We start from the raw sequence: 16835 nt of genomic DNA on the forward strand, positions 1-16835 counted from the left end.
TGCCCAAGTATTCTTGGACTGTCATTCCTTTGCTTCCTCACCACCAGACTGCATCGTCTTCCTGAATTTGGTTGCTGCAGCCTCTCCAAAACACCATCTTCCCTCTACATCGCCCAAACAAAAGCCCTTCCCCAGGATCCCTGCAGCGAGTTTCTGAATTACTGCCACATTGAACAACTGCTACCTTAACCGCGTTTATTTCAGGCCTTTTTCTTGACTTTTTTTAATCACAGAGATCACATTTAGTAGCTCCTCACACTCCCTTTTTTTAGTGCCTCAAATATCACTATTCATCTTCAAGACCCACCATGACTTACCGTTCCCTGCCTGTCATCTCTTATGTAGTTTCAGTTGAGAGGTCGTCTCTCAGCTCAGGTCAGCAATTATCTCAAATTTCCTCTCCCACTTGTTAAGTGCATTTCTACTTCTGTCTTTGCTGCCTTCCCTGGGCAAGGCACACAGGTTGGATTGGTGTACGGGTCTCATGATACAGTCCAGCTGAATGCAATAATCTCATATTAGCTCCTTTTAAAAGTAGTCATTGAAAGAGCAGCTGAGGGAAGTGGGGCTGTTTAGCCTGGAGAAAAGGAGGCTGAGGGGAGACCTTCTCACTCTTAACAACTATCTGAAAGGAGGTTGTAGCAAGGTGGGTGTGAATCTCTTTTCCCAAGTAACAAGAGATAGGACAAGAGGAAATGGCCTCAAGTTGCACCAGGGGAGGATTAGGTTGGATATTAGGAGAAATTTATTCACAGAAAGCATTGTCAGTCACTGGAGCACACTGCCCAGGGAAGTGCTGGAGTCCCTATTCCTAGAGGCATTTAAAAGACATGGAGATGTGACACTTACAGACATGGTTTAGTGGTGGACTTGGCAGTGTTAGGTTAACAGTTAGACTCGATGATCTCAAGGGTCTTTTCCAACCTAAATGATTCTATTATTCTTGTGTTCCAGGAGGTCTTGAGATTAAAAAAAAAAAGGGTGGGAGAAAAATGCTTCAGTTAATTAACATTAGATTGCACCAGTCCCAACCTGCTACCATAGTGTCTCCAACTCCTGTCGTCAGCAGGGCGTTTGTTTGCTCTGCTGAGCAGAAAAGAGCCATCCCAAAGTGAATAGTCAATCCACACCTGTCCATAGCCACAGAGACCAAACAGCCCATGCTATCTTTTGGCCACTGGCAGACAGGATAGTTGAAGGCACCAGATATTGTACAGACCTGGATTATAGACTAAACTAAAGATATCTCACACTGAAAGGGATGGGGAAACTGCCTGACTGTATTAAAAAAAACAAAGAAAAAAATCACTACTGGCACCTCTAAGGACAAATATTTCACACAAATACGTAGAGCCATTTCCTTTTCAAAATGAGAAAAATTGTGAAAGGCTGAACATTTCGTAAAGGATCCTTTATTGTGTAGTCTGCATTTCCCACAAACTGACAGCAAGTAATTCATAACTCTATTCTGGGAATAAGAGTTTCTTAGCCTCTTATAGATAGCAGTTATTACTAAGTACCAAGGGTATAATACAAAGGAGCATGACATCTCCTCTCTTCTAGTGTGTGGCTATTTAATTCCACACTGTTATTATTTAGTTTATTATTGTTATGGTTTAAGGTCTGTCTCATATTTTACTAATTTAATTAAGTTATATACATAAGAAAAGGCAAACATACCTCCTGGAGTCTTGGCTCTCTTCCCATCGAGCAAAACATTATCACTGAAAAAAAAAATGATGGGGTTACTTGCCCAAAGTAATTTCCTAGTTAGTTTAGTTTGTTTAATGTATCTTTCTCATAGTAAAAGTGGTGGCAACTTAAAATACACATCCATGCACCAAAAAGGAAGAGAAGCCTGTTTTGAGGTGCAGTTTCTCCTCATTAAAAAACAAATATAATTCAAATAAAAAAAACCATTCTATATGATGAAAACATCATGAAGATAATTATTCTTCTTGGCAGTTGGTTATGATTGTTTTTCTCTGTGACTATGCCTGTGATCTCTGGATATTGTCTAAGGACACCTGCCAGCTCAGGACCCTCAGATACACATGAAGAATTTGACTATTTTCTGACTTTGAAATGAACATAGCTTTATTGTGAGATACAGTGGTTCCACTGCCCATGTACAGTCTTGAACTTCAGATGACTCTTATTTTTCCTCCTGGAAGGTAGGCACTTGAGTATCAGGTGTATATGTGGTTAGGAAAAGGTTTTGCGGATCATGCCTTTGAATCCCAAATTTTCTTCTGGTCCATTTTACGTGCTTTTTGGATGTCTTCCAACATGACTTGATCTATAGCACAGGAGTGTGTAGCACAAACAACATTCTGGCCTTTTCATTCACAAAAATCAATCTTGAGTTAGTCCACTTGGAAGAAGTTTGCTTGGGAAAACAGGAAAAGTATAGGAAGTACCAGACAGTCTTGAAAATTTTACCAAACAATTAAACTGAATAAGAACATTCGTAGCAAAATATGTCATAGAAAGTGAGGTAGTTTTTTTCAGTGGATACTCAGAAACACTTACATAGCAGCAACCTTCTTGAAAGTTATGTTCTTCCGCCATTGTAGGTGCTATAGCTAACGTAAGTATTTCCTATGAAGAACAAGTGTATGCAGTCCTGGCATCCATAAAGGTTATAGTGAACGTGATCTGTTTCATCAAACTAAGGAATATATAGTACAAATTGCATTATTAACACAGTAGTTTTGTATAGAAATGTCATTTATACACATGTAATACACCTTGTGGATTTACAGTTCTTTATAATTCTTTGTAGACTTGAAATAATGATAACTGACAGATTTCATTAAAATTCCCTACATAATAACTGGTAGTTTTATTGGCAATCATGAAATTGTCTTTACTGGCTTCACTGTGTGCTATGGTCATCTTCATGAGGCACTGGTCTGTAATTCTCATCACTTAGTATGTCTTCAAACTGCTTAGATCCTTTTGTACAGATATTTATGGAATGCCAATGGAAAGACTTCAAATATCTGATCCTTTATGATAAAAGGACTTTGTCTACTATTAGGCGAGCAAGAATCAACAAATGGCAGTGACACAAAAACTGCTGGGTGCTGAAGGGGGAAGCTATTCCTTTAAAAGTATAGTGTGTACCCGGTCTTTTCTGTTTAAGTGTCTGTGTGTGGCAGCTGTCATTTTATTTTCATTGCTTAAGGTCACCTTAAGCAATTACTATAATTTTGGTTAAAATATCAAACAGATCCAATTCATCTGCCTAAGTTGTAGTTATTTTATTGTCTTCAGCTTTTGGAATGTTCTGATTCTGCATAACAATGAAAATGTGTAGAATGTAATCAAATGAAGACATCTATCCAAATGATATCTTTTTAAATTGAATTTAAATTGAAAAAAGCATTTCCAGTTACCTGCCTAACCATGAATCTGAGGTCATTCTTTGTTCCCTTACTTTCAACAAAAGGGGTAATAAGAACTCAATTCATTTCTCATTAAAATGAACAATAGAGGAGGAAAACACAGTTTTAAATATGCACGACAGCATGTAAGACTAACTTTTTCAATGTAGGTTTTTTCTATGCTTTGAGAGATAGTGTAGCCTTACATCAGTTCAAATGTAGCTGTATACAATCAGAGGAAAAATGTTTAAATATCCCAGCATGGGTATTTCCATTTAAATCTGATTACAGTGAAATAAAACTGTAGCTATTAAAGGTTTAGAAGAACTACAAATACAAGCAGTAAAAGAAGACAGTTAGTAAATGAGGTAGTAAAACATTTCAGCAGGGCAAACAGTTTATAGCACTCAGCCTTCCTGTAGCAGACTGTGCTATTCACTACAGACCCGTGCACTGTTCCCTGAACTGCACTTAAACCTGCAATTAACCTTTCACGCCTAATGAAGCTGTTTTGCTGCAAAATTAAAATATATAGTACTGCCTGTTTTTACAGAGACTGGGAGGAGAGCATCTCGAAATGAATGACTTTTTCAGATGCTTTTGTTTGAATGCAGAATTAAAGTGCTGTTTGTATATAAATCGGGAATGCGCTTTTCAAGGCAATCTCATTTGATGTGCTGTATTTTATTCCTGTACTTATTAATTGTTTTGCATAATTGTAAAAAAAAAAAAAAAGCCACAAAAAAATTCACACACCAGTAATTTTATGATTAGCCACTTACTTCCTGAGAATAAACTATTACCATTTAACTCCCATTATGAAAGACAATAGTTCTGCTAAAGATAACCAAGTTCATATTGCTTTCTCTGGTATTTTTCTCATTGTGGATACAATTATTTCTTACAAATATATACTTTCCACTTATGTATTTGACTGGGCTCACTTCTTAATGATCTTTCCCTACATATCCTGAAAACAAGCTACAGATTGCTTTTGCTGCATAGAACTAGGTCAGGTTATTTCTATAACATTTAGTAGAGAAACAAACTAAACTTAAAAATAGGTCCAGTTGTGTAGCTAGGCTTGAATTTCCAGAAACTGGACTATTAGAGGTGACCCATTGATTCTCCATGTGGACACTTACTGATTCCACTGTTGATTTTTGCCACCTTACTCAAGAGTCAGAATCAACCAGAGACAATGTACTTGTTTGGAAAATGCCAGTTTGGATGTAGGAAGAATATTTAAGTGGCAACATTCGGGGAAGATGGGTAAATGAAATCGCTTATGAACTAAGGTAACAGATATAGAGCACTATACTATTTACAGTTCCAACTGTAACAACTATAAATGTATTCACATTTGTTGTTTGGATACTAAATCTGTAAAATAAAGGGAATGTTTTGGGTGGTTTTTTTTTGCTTTTAATGAATATTTAAGCCGCAGCATTTTTATCAAATCTTCTGTTGTATTTTGATGTAAATTCTTCTTGCTTGCAGTGTTTGTGCATCAGCTTGACTTGGTAAATGAAATTCCTTTGGACTGCCAGTCTGAAATAATGAATTATTCCCCCAGTTAATTGTATTGCTTTGATAACAAGGAACTGTGCTGGGCGTAGAAAACATAATAAATGAATTTCATCAGATGATATGTGTGACATTTTGAAAAATTATCTTCTGTAGTGACCTGATTTTAATGGAACTCTAACAGCATGCCAGTATATCCCAGTAGGCAGCATTAGATTTGGAAGAAATACTTCTTCCTTTTTGTTAATTGTTATGTAAAGTGAAGTTAACATCATACATCCAAATATATTGTAAAATATCTTATAAAAATGGAAAACCGCTTTTCCTAATAATATTAATTCCATTTAGCCTACTCCCTCAGCCTAGCTGTTAAAGGCAGGATCATATGTAAGCAACCATCAAAATGTCATTTAGGTTTTATCCCTGAACCTGCTGATACCAGATACTGCTGGTGCTTTAAAGGTGCCTCAAAGATTTCAGAAGTTTAATTTATCGAAGTTCAATTTAAGGCATCACTAGCTCATGCCAGTAAATATATGTGTCTGTGAGAAAAACAACTTAATTAATCTTGGCTCTTACATATCCTGAAATGTAGCAATGATAATTGCACTTAGCATTTTACACTATAGTGACATGCGTTTTCAAAAAGCTGTATGCACATTAATTAATTCCTGTGACATTTTTGTGAAGTAAGAAAGGTAGTGTTAGAGTGTGCAATAGCATAGATGTTTTCAGGGTACTGGAAACCTGAACCGAATCTGACAGTATATCATATACCGAGAAAGAAGCCTGTAGAAACACTTATAAGTGAAAAATATTTTTTGCACCATTCCTTAGTTAGATAAGTGTTGTAACGAGGAATTGCAGTAATGATATCGCCAAAATTGGGTTCTGTACTATTGACCTGAGTTTAAAAATAGAGACTGCCTGTTAAACATGGTGAAAAGTATTTTCAAAGGTTTCTTTGGGGAGCAGTACTATTACTGGTTGGAGATTGAGATGTATGGGGCAGTATGGAGAACCAGCACCATCTCTACCCGCGTTATGTGTACACATAGATGTGCTTTTGCAGATACAAGTGTCATGCCTTTGTTGCAACTGTGATGGAGTTGAACATATGAATGATGTGAATGCTCCTGATCCGTTTAATTGCAATATTGCATCTGTGAATTTAAAAATTCAGAACTACCATGTATTAAATATGTTGTCAATCACAGCATTTCAGCAGAAGTCAGTAATTTCTAGCAAGTATGCAATAACAATCAAATATAAAAGTAAATTCTTAAGCTGCTAATTTCCTAAGCGTGCCTGTCTCTGCCCTCTGTGATACTCTGTTAAGATTATAACAGATCAAAAGTATCGACAATCTAACCAGAGTTTGAAAAAGAAGAGTTTTGGCAAGTTGAAAACATTTTGAATTTACCCAGACCAACACCGTCATGAGTCACTGTCTGTTCACACATCCAGGCCTTTTGGAAAGATATTTTCATAGCTTTTAGTTCATGGTAAATATTAACCTCTGAATGTTTCCAAATTAGGGAGCCATGTATATCGCAAAGGGAAATATTCAGGGATACAATTTTGTCTTAACTGTGGTCTCCATTTCTCTGGAGATTTCTGATTGGATAGTTTCATCGATTTCTAAATGCAACTCACAAACATTTAATAAGAGAAAATCCGTGTCAGTGAGCTGCTGGTCCATATAACCAAGAAAATGGTGATAAAGAGGGGTGATGTTAAGATCACACAAAAAATCAATAAGAGACTTAATCCTGATTTCAGTCTACTGTCTTTACTTGCTTTTTTTCTCCGTTTCTTCATTGTTACTAGGTAGCATTTTAGAAGGTGGTAACTTGTTATCTAACTCTGAAATAAAGCTGATCACTTCTGGGAAAGTACAAAAACTTGGCATGAAAGGAACCACCGCACTGCTTTGGAACTCTTTCTCAGGAAAGCTGGGCATTAAATTTTGTTTTCCCTTTCTTTATCTTACAGGTCTTGCAATTGCAAGTGCACTGATAGACATTTCCCAACAGAAGCCTGCAGACTGTAAAGATAAGAGCTCAGGAGTCAGAAATCGGAAACATCATCTTTCAACACGTCAAGGAACTTGTGTCTGAGATTCAAAAACTACTATTGTATATTCTGTAATGTTTTCTTTTTAAATGGCTTCCATTGAAAGCTATACTACAGCCTCAGTTTTTATGGAGGCAAATCTATGAATGAACATATGAGGTGCTGTGCTCTGTTGTAGTCACACAGCCTACTATACCCCAAAGCAGTATAAGTATGTTTGATGAGCTTTAATAAAAAGAGTGGATTCTAATATCAACAAAATATGAAATAAAATACCTAGTATTCTTAATCCTGAACATATCAGAGCAGGGAAAGTCCTGGAACAGAACTCGGAAAAACTGTACATTGTTTTGTAATGTAGAAGGAAATTGTATAATTGAAAATTAAGCAAATTCCAGGGAACTAAAGGACATTTTTTTACATCTTAATATACCAATGAAAATTGTACAGATTTTTCCCTGTAATCAGCATTAAGATTTCTTTGCAGCAAACAGGAACTCAATAGGATCATTTGGATTTAGGTGCTCTTTTGTCATTGCCTGAAATAGGTATGCAGCTTTTGAATTTATCACAGGTATAAACTGAGAAGACCACACGTAACATTTGAAAGATAATTCCTTAAAAACATTGATTTGAGCCTTTCATGATTATTTTTCTTTACCATGCAAAATTCTCAGAAACTGCATCAGAGTGATGGGTGGGCTTTCATGGTTCTGTATATAAGAGTCTATTCTGAATGACGTATTTTACAAAGAGTGCATGTGGGTCTTCCATGCCAACTAACTGATTAGCAAAATTAATTGAGCATGGAAAAGCTGCTTCTACAATAAAGTTTGCTTTTTCTTCCAAGACAGTATCCAAAATTGCAAGGAAAGTTTAGACTAAGGAAAGTTTAACTTCCTGTTTTTCTACCTGCTCCCATTTCAATATTGAAATTTGCTGGTATCTATATATTGTACTGACCTCCAAGCAGAAGAAATGAATCCTAGTCAGCACTTTGACCCAAAGTATGGATGGCTGATGCATTTTTTTTTTTCCCTAGCTGCAGAATTTCATCTTCTTCTCACTTTCACACCACTTAAGGAATTACCCTGCATAACAAAAATGACATAAATAAATATTTAGATATCGAAGTTGTTTCCAACAGTGGTTCTCAAATCCAGCATCCACTATGGAACCTCAAACAATCAGTGCTTAACAAGAAAAATCCGATTAAAGAGTTTCCTTTCTATAGGACATTGGTTTTTGGGGGCTCAGTAACCACACAGATAACCTAGCAAACAGCTTTAATGGCCCTCAGTCTTCTTATTTGTGCAAAATTCATTAATATAGAAAGGAGTAAGGGAACGCTAAGGGGTAGGTAGCAGATGTGTCATATTCTCATTTACACATTACGTGTTGACAGCAGTATGATATGAAACTAGTAGTTTTGTATGAGCTTGTTGAAAGTACAGTTTCTCAACTCCAAATTTGCCACCATACTAGCGCAGGAGAGTGATACCGAGGTATAGATGCCTCACGTAATTACAGACTTTTGGTAAATACGAAAGATATAAAAAGATAATTGATGTTTACTACTATATCTGTATTTTTCATGTTCTTTTTATTTCAGGAAGATGATGACATTTTACTGTTTATAGTTGACTACTTAGTTACTTGCATGCCATGGTGGTGCGGTAGCGAGAATAAATCCCTGTTGTGAGTTGTGTTTATTTTGTAACGCCTTTCATACATAGAAGTACTCAGCTTAATTTGGATGAGGACTAAATGTAAAAATAACTATAAAAAGGAACGATTGTACAGTATGTAGTTATATCTTATACAGGAATATTAGGTTGTGTCTAACCATGACTACTCTATTGTTTTGATAAATTATGCACTCATGAATTACGGTATAATTATTTCTTATGCTGGCATGATTGTTTCAGTATTTTCATATCTCAAAATAAGATGATTATCCTAAAATAATGCCATTATGATCTTGTGACTTTTATTGCCTATTCTGACCTCAGTCTCTTAAACTTTCAAAATTCCTTTTTGAAGCTTCTGTTGGCAACTTTCAATCAGTGCTACTTAGCATAGTGAAAAACATGGTCTTTTGAAAACAAACCTTTCTGTCAGTTTTAATGTTGACCTGTTCAAGTGAATATAAACCAATGGAATTGGTTTATATGATGCATACACTTATGAAAAGGAAAGAACCACTTCTCTGGAATATATTTCAACTCTGTATTATCCTCAGACTAAACATTTCACCTGAGAAGTATACAGTGTGTGTTTTGTGAATGTACTGGAAACCCTGTACACAGAAGGACTATGTAGCCTCTGACTGTACGCACCCATGAAGGATTATATTCCTCCATATCTCAACCAGAGTCTGGCAATTACTTGAAAAGCAGGTATGAGTTTTAAAGGGATTAAAATATTTTATAACAAACTTGAAGATGGGCAAGTAACAATCAGCCATTTTATTGGGTTAACAGTTCAAAACGTTATTTTATTATACAAGAAAAGCATCTTTGTCATGGGATCATTCAGCATTTTCATTCACTCTGAGAATGTTTTTTTCCTAAATTATCTTTCTTCTCCCAGGGTCCCTGATTGCATGCAAATGGTAAAGACATATAATAAGAAATTAAATAAATAAATAAATAAACTTATATAATGGCCACACTTAAATACCAGAGGTTTGCCAACACAACTCAAACCAAAGTTGCAGAGTAACTGTTACAGCTTTCTGTATTTTAAAGGTATAAAAATAGCATCCTGTATCTGATAACTACATTTTGTTAGTTGTTGGCAAGAGCAAACTTTTTGATAATGACTACTGTACAGCAGATGAGGTGTTTTATCAACTGTCATGTTATGATTGCTTCATGAAAAAGCCAATTTTTAAAAAACTCTGTTCTCCAGTTTAACTTTTGAACTCTTTCTTAGAGTCAGAAAATGTTGAATGGCCTGTTTTACCATTGACGTGATTTATGTTGGATGAAAAATGAATGACTAAGCACTGTTCTGGAAAGTAAGGCCCAGTAAAGTTCTCATTGTCAGTATTCCACCTCCACTCCATGGATTCTACTGAGGGAAATTCAGCAGCTATGAATTACTGCTCAAAATACAAATTAGACTGCCCATGGTAGCATGGTTTCGCAGGTACTTTAGTTCCCCTCTGTACTTGTATGTTTATATAAAGTCCTGAAACGACTTAAATCAAATTTGTACACAAATACATAACACTTTAGAATACTCTCTTCTATTCATTACGTTCCTATGAAATGCTATTTTACCTATACAAAAATGCTTATCTATATGTTGCCGCTATTAAAATTATATATATATAAAAAAAACCCAACAACAACCAAACCACAAATTCTAGATATTTTAAGGCATTAAGATACCATTAATTAGGAACATTCAGATTCATCTGATTTGAAAATTTAATAGCTGGCTGCTGTCTTTATAGTTGAGTCCCCTCTCATCTTCCCAAATCAAAAACATTTGGACAAGTTCAGATCAGGACGTGTAATTTGTTGTGTAAAATCTGCAGCAGTAATTATTTTCTAAATAATCCAATGTAGAGAGTTGGAATCCTGATGGTAAGAATTTTAGTTTGGGATCACTTCAACAGATGTTCAGTCTTTATGCATAATAACTTTCATAATCTTAATCTAAAATATAAAATCATTATGTATCTAATTTCATTACCATTTTTTAAAAAAATCATCTGAAAGGTTTCTTGAAAATAAAGGAAAAGTCTCTGTTAAAGGTAATTAATAATTTCTCTGTTTTCTTAAGCAAAGTTGACCTTTCCAGAACACTTGACACTACTGGGGAAAACGAAATAAATGAGCTTTATTTTTTCTGTCTCTAAGGTGCCACATTACCTGAAAAGCTGTACTTTATTGATATGTATTTCAGATCGTCTCTAGAGTAAAGTATGGAGTACCTAAGACTGTTTTAGGTGCTTATAGCAAATAATAGCAAAACTAATGTTGTCTATAGGTGGCCAGAGCTTCCCATATTTTCTTCAGCTGTTCTTGATGTTAAATACTAATGAAGAAAAAAAACAAAAACAGGCCTTGCAGAACCTGGGCCATATTTTGTTTCAGCTTTTCTTTATTTAATGCTATTTCACCTTCGAAATGAATGCTTATACTTCTGTATGACTTCATATATGGCCACATGTGGACATTTGTATGGCTACAGATAATTGTAATTTAAAAAGCCGTTATGTTCTACATGTAGTTGAAATTGTAGTGAATCTCTGAAATGTATTGGGAAGATGAAAGGGGACTGTTCTTACCCCAGGCTTTCTTTCATTGATACTTCCTTGGTTGTGTGCATTGAAGGTGAGCCATGTTTTGGTAAAAAAACATCTCTTTGCACCTCTTCAGAGACGTTAAAACTTCTTATTTTCTAAAATAATAAAGCAAGGTTGAAAATTATTAACAAAGGGGGAAAAAATACCAACCAAAAAACCCTCTTTAAAACATACAGGAAGCATATATATATATGTATGGAATTATGTAATTGGTTTCACAGGTGATCTACATCACAACATTTTCTCAGTTTCCTCACATGTTCTCACAGATTGAATAGTATAAAGACTTTAAAAGGATGAGTGGTTATTTGTGTGTATACTAATTGTCATTTCTAAAGAAATAAAACCTTAAATGTATTTATTCTTCTGAATGAGGATATAGAAGTCTGTTTGAAATACTGTATAGAGAATGTTATCAATTATCAGCTGTTAACAATTATTATCAATTGGCTATCAGTATTTTCAGCATGTCTGAGACTGAGTGCATAAAGTGAGGCAGGTGTCTTCCATCCTATTATATAATTTATTTTTTAGTGTATTTTTCTGTAGCAGTTTTTATATGCTAAGGCAATAGTTAATTACACAGAAAGCTTATAAGAATTTGGAGTTTGAGAGAATTGTTACTCATTTAACAATAACCATTTACTTTTCTATGTTACCATCAAACAGCACTTAGCTATATTCTTTTCCAACTTTAGCAAATGCTATCTTCTTAAAGACCTTTTATTAGTCAAGAAGCAAGAAAAAAAATAAAATGAAGCTCTTTGTAAACACTTACAGATCTAGAAGACATCTTTAACAACTAATTCTACTGAAGGTGTGAGTTTTTTTAACATCCCTTTTCAGGTGAGTATTAATCAGAAGTCATTGTTATGACATGATTTCTGGTGGTTAACATGAAGGATAAATTATTTTTTCATGTGAGGTCCTAAGCTCTTTAATTATTTCAGCTACAAAATATACCTGAGAAAATATAAATAAAGTTGTGAAACTTAATGTTTAGGATAACCACTATGAATGTTCTTATGACTGAACTCTATCCAAATTGTCTGTGTCCTAAAGTCTCCTCTTTCCTGTTCTGTGAAGCACAAAAAGCCAAATGGTCGGGTACAAAAATCTTTCTAAATATATTAATATGGATAATTTTGTTTCTGCTTCTGAAGAGATGGTTAGAATATGGCAAATCATTTTTCTGCTTGAAGTTCCATAACTGACTACTTAGAAATGATAAAATTAACCTTACTAATGGCATGGGAATACTGAAGATTAATTAATTAATGTTTAGAGAGTACTCAGAGCTCTTTAGTGGTCTAAAAATAACAGTCACTGTCTGAATGCTAAGTATATTTTAGATATTAAGTTATTTAGTATCAGATTTATTTAGTAGTGATAGATGTTGCAGATTTTTATTCCACAACTTAGAGTGTAACTTTTTTAAAAAAAAAAAAAGTAAACATTTCTTGGCAGATATTAAGTAATTACTGCTGACATCTTTGATTAATCAGGCTTCTCAGATGTCTGATTTTACCTTATTTGTGCTTTTTCTCCTTCAAGTAGCCGTTCTTTGTATGGCACCTTCTGCTTCGTTCACAGTTGCCCAGACCATAGGATCCCAAAGGTGCTCCACTATGTCAATGTTCATTATAGTCTGAAAATGTCAGTGATTGTACCATTTTAACCATGTTGAGGCATATCAGGGATAACGCATTTCCATGCCTTATTCCCTTATTTATATTAAATGGGCCAGAGATTTTGTACACGGTTCATGCTCAGTCTTCTTCACTGCAAATAATGACTGTGCCTTTTTAAAAATGTGTTATGAAGTTATAAATTCTTCCAATGTAGCTCAGAGGCCATGGTATAGCATCATAAGATTTCTTAAAATCTGTGTTTGCATATTCATTGTGATTATAGTGCTATGTATTATGTATTATCAAATATTTCATGAAAATATTTAATATTTGGTAGAACACTTTTCCAAATTCCCACCAGTGTTACTCAACTGTTCCTCCTTTCCAAAAAATAAAGCCTTTTGAGAGAGTTTTATAGAGTTTAATGCAGGCACTGCACTAGCTTTTACATTTGGCTTCATTTACCTCTTTCCGTTTTTAATAATTTAATGGAAACTCTGTCAGCACATGGTGCTGAGCTCAAAGGGTTGTAAGTGCCTCTTGGACCTCTTCAGAACTCAGCTCCACAAACAACTCAGGTCCATCACTCTGGAACTTCCTTCTTTGAAAACAAAATATTCTAATTTTTCAGAAGATTTGCAAGAAAATGTTCCTCCAGACATAGATTCTGCCTTCTTAGGCATTAACTTTCCTTCTCTGCTCCATTCTCTCCACCATGCCATTCAAATATTGGTTATTGCATTGGTTTTTCTCTCAGTTTTCTTTTGATTTAATTGCATAATGAAACCAATCCAGCTGCATGCTTATCCTATTTCCTTTCCAAATCATTTTATATTTTTCTTCTTGGAATTATGCTGTTGTTTTTTTTAGCAGTCCTAATGTGTCTACTATCATCATACACTTAGTATCATTTGCTCACTTCATACAGAAATCTTCTGAAGCTTCAAACCTGTCCTTTGCTGCTACTCAGTGATTCCTGAATCCATTACAATTTGGAAGTTTCATTAATATTTGTAGTATATATGTTAAATTTGACTCTGATGGGACAAAGCTGTCTCCTGTACAGGCCTCAAAAGTTTTTATATCCAACCATTTGTTCCCATTTCCTCACTATGCATTTTGTCTTCTCTTGCACCATATGCCCTCAAAACATTGTGACCTTCGTTTCCATCTTTTCCTTAGACCTCTGCAATTTTACCTGCTTTCCCAATCCTCATTCAAGTGTTTTCAAAGCTTTAGTGCTTCTTTGTGAAGAGCAGGCCTTCAAATCCAATAAATATTACTTTAATATGACCCCACTCCTTTAGCCTGTCCAGGTTTTTATGGTCAGCAGAGGTTTCAGAGTCACACGTGTACCCAAGGTATTGTGTTTTTTCAAGATCCAAGTAACCCCAGCCAGAGCAAGTGTGCTAAATCGTCACCTAATTTCTCTAGTACTGTAGATCTGGGAGTTGTTTGTGCAATAGTTGGATGGGTGAGGGTTTGAGGAATGTAGTTATTTTAAGTGAATTAATCATACTACTGTATAGTTGTTCTTGTCTTACATAATTTGATTGCCGTTTTACGTGGTTTGCCTCCCACTGTGCCTCTCCCAGTCCCATCGAAAGGAAAACATGCGGCTTTATGGTCTCTTCACCAGTAAGCCACTGATATTACTAATGATAGGCTTTATGTTATTATTTAGTTTATTTCATAAGCTAATCAATTTTTCCAAAGGACCCTTTAAATTTGTATGGCTTAATGGTCACTCGAAATTGAGGCATTCAGAACTTGTGATTTACCCAGTCTTTGCTCAAACTTCTGTTACAACAAACTGCCTTTGTTATAAAAATTACCACCCCAAAAGGAGTGATTTGAAGCTTGGTTGGCTTTTGCCTGCTTTGCAAAACCTTGCTTTGATGGCAAACAATTGCAAAGGATTCTTTATTTGTGTTCTTGTGACAGTGCAGTGTGTAAGCAGTAGTTTTGCTGTCTGGGAAGGTCAACTTTTTTGTTTATAGACTCTAAAAATGAAGGCCAAGAGGAAGGGCATCAGTGGCTGTACCCATACAAATTATGATTTCAACAACAACAAAACCAGCATCACTAAACTCTAAGTAAGTAAAACTTACACCAGTAAACAACATGACATTTTGCTTTCTGTCTTCTCACTTGATTGTAAAGAGTGTGATATACAGATGCAGTTCTGTTTCACAGGAGGAGAGACAAAGTGCTAAACTGACACACACACATATTTATATATGTGCTTTACCTAGAGAAGTGTTAGTTTGGCTCAAGGTCTGTGTTTTTGCTTTCAAATACATATAGTATCTTCCTACATAAAGAGAGCAGTGTCCTCCTGGGGGCTGAGGATTCTTCTGACTTTCCAGTTTTACATAGTCTGTAGGTAAAAGGGGGTTTTGCTTTATAAGTGGATACCATCCTTACTTATCTAGGAGAAGAATGAGCCCAGATGAAATCTGTGAAATCTTCAGGCCTCCAGTTACATAGAAATTCAAGGCTATGGACCAAAAAAGGATTAAGCAAAGTGGATTTAGTATAAGAGACTGGATATGCCACTCTTGTCCTTCAGGTGCCACAATACTAAGGCCAGATGTAACATTTAATTCAAGTTCTTTAACAGATTTTAGCATTACGCTTTTGAGGTATGTTAGGAAAAATTCATCGATGATGTCAGAAGAATGGCACAGGTTTATAGGAACTGGCAGCGAGCCCAAAGCTTTCCTGTGGTGTAGGGACCGTTATTTAATTTATTACTATGATATTTATCCTTTATATTTATCATCTCGTTATGTAAACTGTGTACATTCTATTACGTTGCATCAGGTTTTTGTATGCCAATGATTGTAAAGATATACCTATATCACATACCAGATTATGGTGCAGATCTCACCAGCTGACTCTAGAGGAGTTAGTCTGGGTACCAGAAGGGCATAGCTGCATCAGCACTGTACTGCACCCCTGCTAATCGCTTACTGCTCTGCAGAGCTAATTAGCGCAGTGAGAGAGCACAGGATACTGGCACTGGTACAAGCCAGCTTGTTCCCAGCTAGCTCAGGTAGTCCTGCACAGCATTTAATTCTGCTGTCTAGTTTCTAAGCTAGCAACACTCACTGGATTAGCCTTAGTGCCAAAGCAATTTAAATAACAGCCCTACTCCAGGAATACACTCAGTGCTATTGAATGACATTTTTCTGCAGGATTTCTTCTATGAGCTGGTGGAGCAAAACAAATGTTAAGATATTTGTATCAGTAAGTATATTGTGCCCTTAAAAAAGTCAGTTACTCCTTCTCCTATGAAGGCTGGCACTGGCTGTGCTGATCTGTGGAATCTGAGTCATAGCTTGGAAAAAACAACAGTCAGAAGAACTGTGTACCAAAGAACAAGCAGCTAAGGAATAGCAAATATTCCTTGGATTCCTTTTGAGCCAGTTTTTATGAAAGCTTGTTGCCTTTTTGTTTGCTATTTCAAGCTGTACAGTTGCTCTCTGTACCTACATGCCTGACATTTCGTTAGGTACTTCTGAGTAAAACTCTCTAGCTCTAGGAGTATTTAAATTTGTATCAATAATGAACAGCTTTCCTTCTTTTTCAGTCAATGTTGGCATACGCAAAGCAAATTGAAAGCTATGATCAACATAATAAACTGAAACATCTATCTCTTCCAGTCAGCCATTACCTTGCTATTTTTTTTTTCACTTTAGATAAACAATCTACAATGTGTTTACTGAGGCTTGTACTGATATCCCTCAATGGTATAGGCAAGTCTACTTTTATTCCAGCAGACACAGAGAATAAGCCCACGGTGCATGGTGCGTGCAAACCCCTTTGAAACCTAAGATTATTTGTTCTCTGACTGTTCTAAGGTAATTAAGGAGCATTGCATGTTTC

At 35.5% G+C, this 16835-nt stretch overlaps 1 protein-coding gene across 2 annotated transcripts in view; it reads left to right on the plus strand.

The window, feature by feature from the left end:
• Positions 1 to 11674, plus strand: part of ATRNL1 (attractin like 1) — a 492025-nt gene extending 480351 nt beyond the window's left edge. For both annotated transcript variants that reach the window (XM_065843245.2, XM_071812182.1), the window contains one exon: positions 6912 to 11674. In XM_065843245.2, the coding sequence (XP_065699317.1) occupies positions 6912 to 7036 (125 nt within the window). In that variant the 3' untranslated portion in view covers positions 7037 to 11674. The remainder of the gene's footprint in view (positions 1 to 6911) is intronic.
• The last annotated feature ends 5161 nt before the right edge of the window (positions 11675 to 16835 follow it).

The sequence above is a fragment of the Patagioenas fasciata genome, chromosome 8 (assembly GCF_037038585.1).
Source record: "Patagioenas fasciata isolate bPatFas1 chromosome 8, bPatFas1.hap1, whole genome shotgun sequence".
NCBI lineage: Eukaryota > Metazoa > Chordata > Aves > Columbiformes > Columbidae > Patagioenas > Patagioenas fasciata.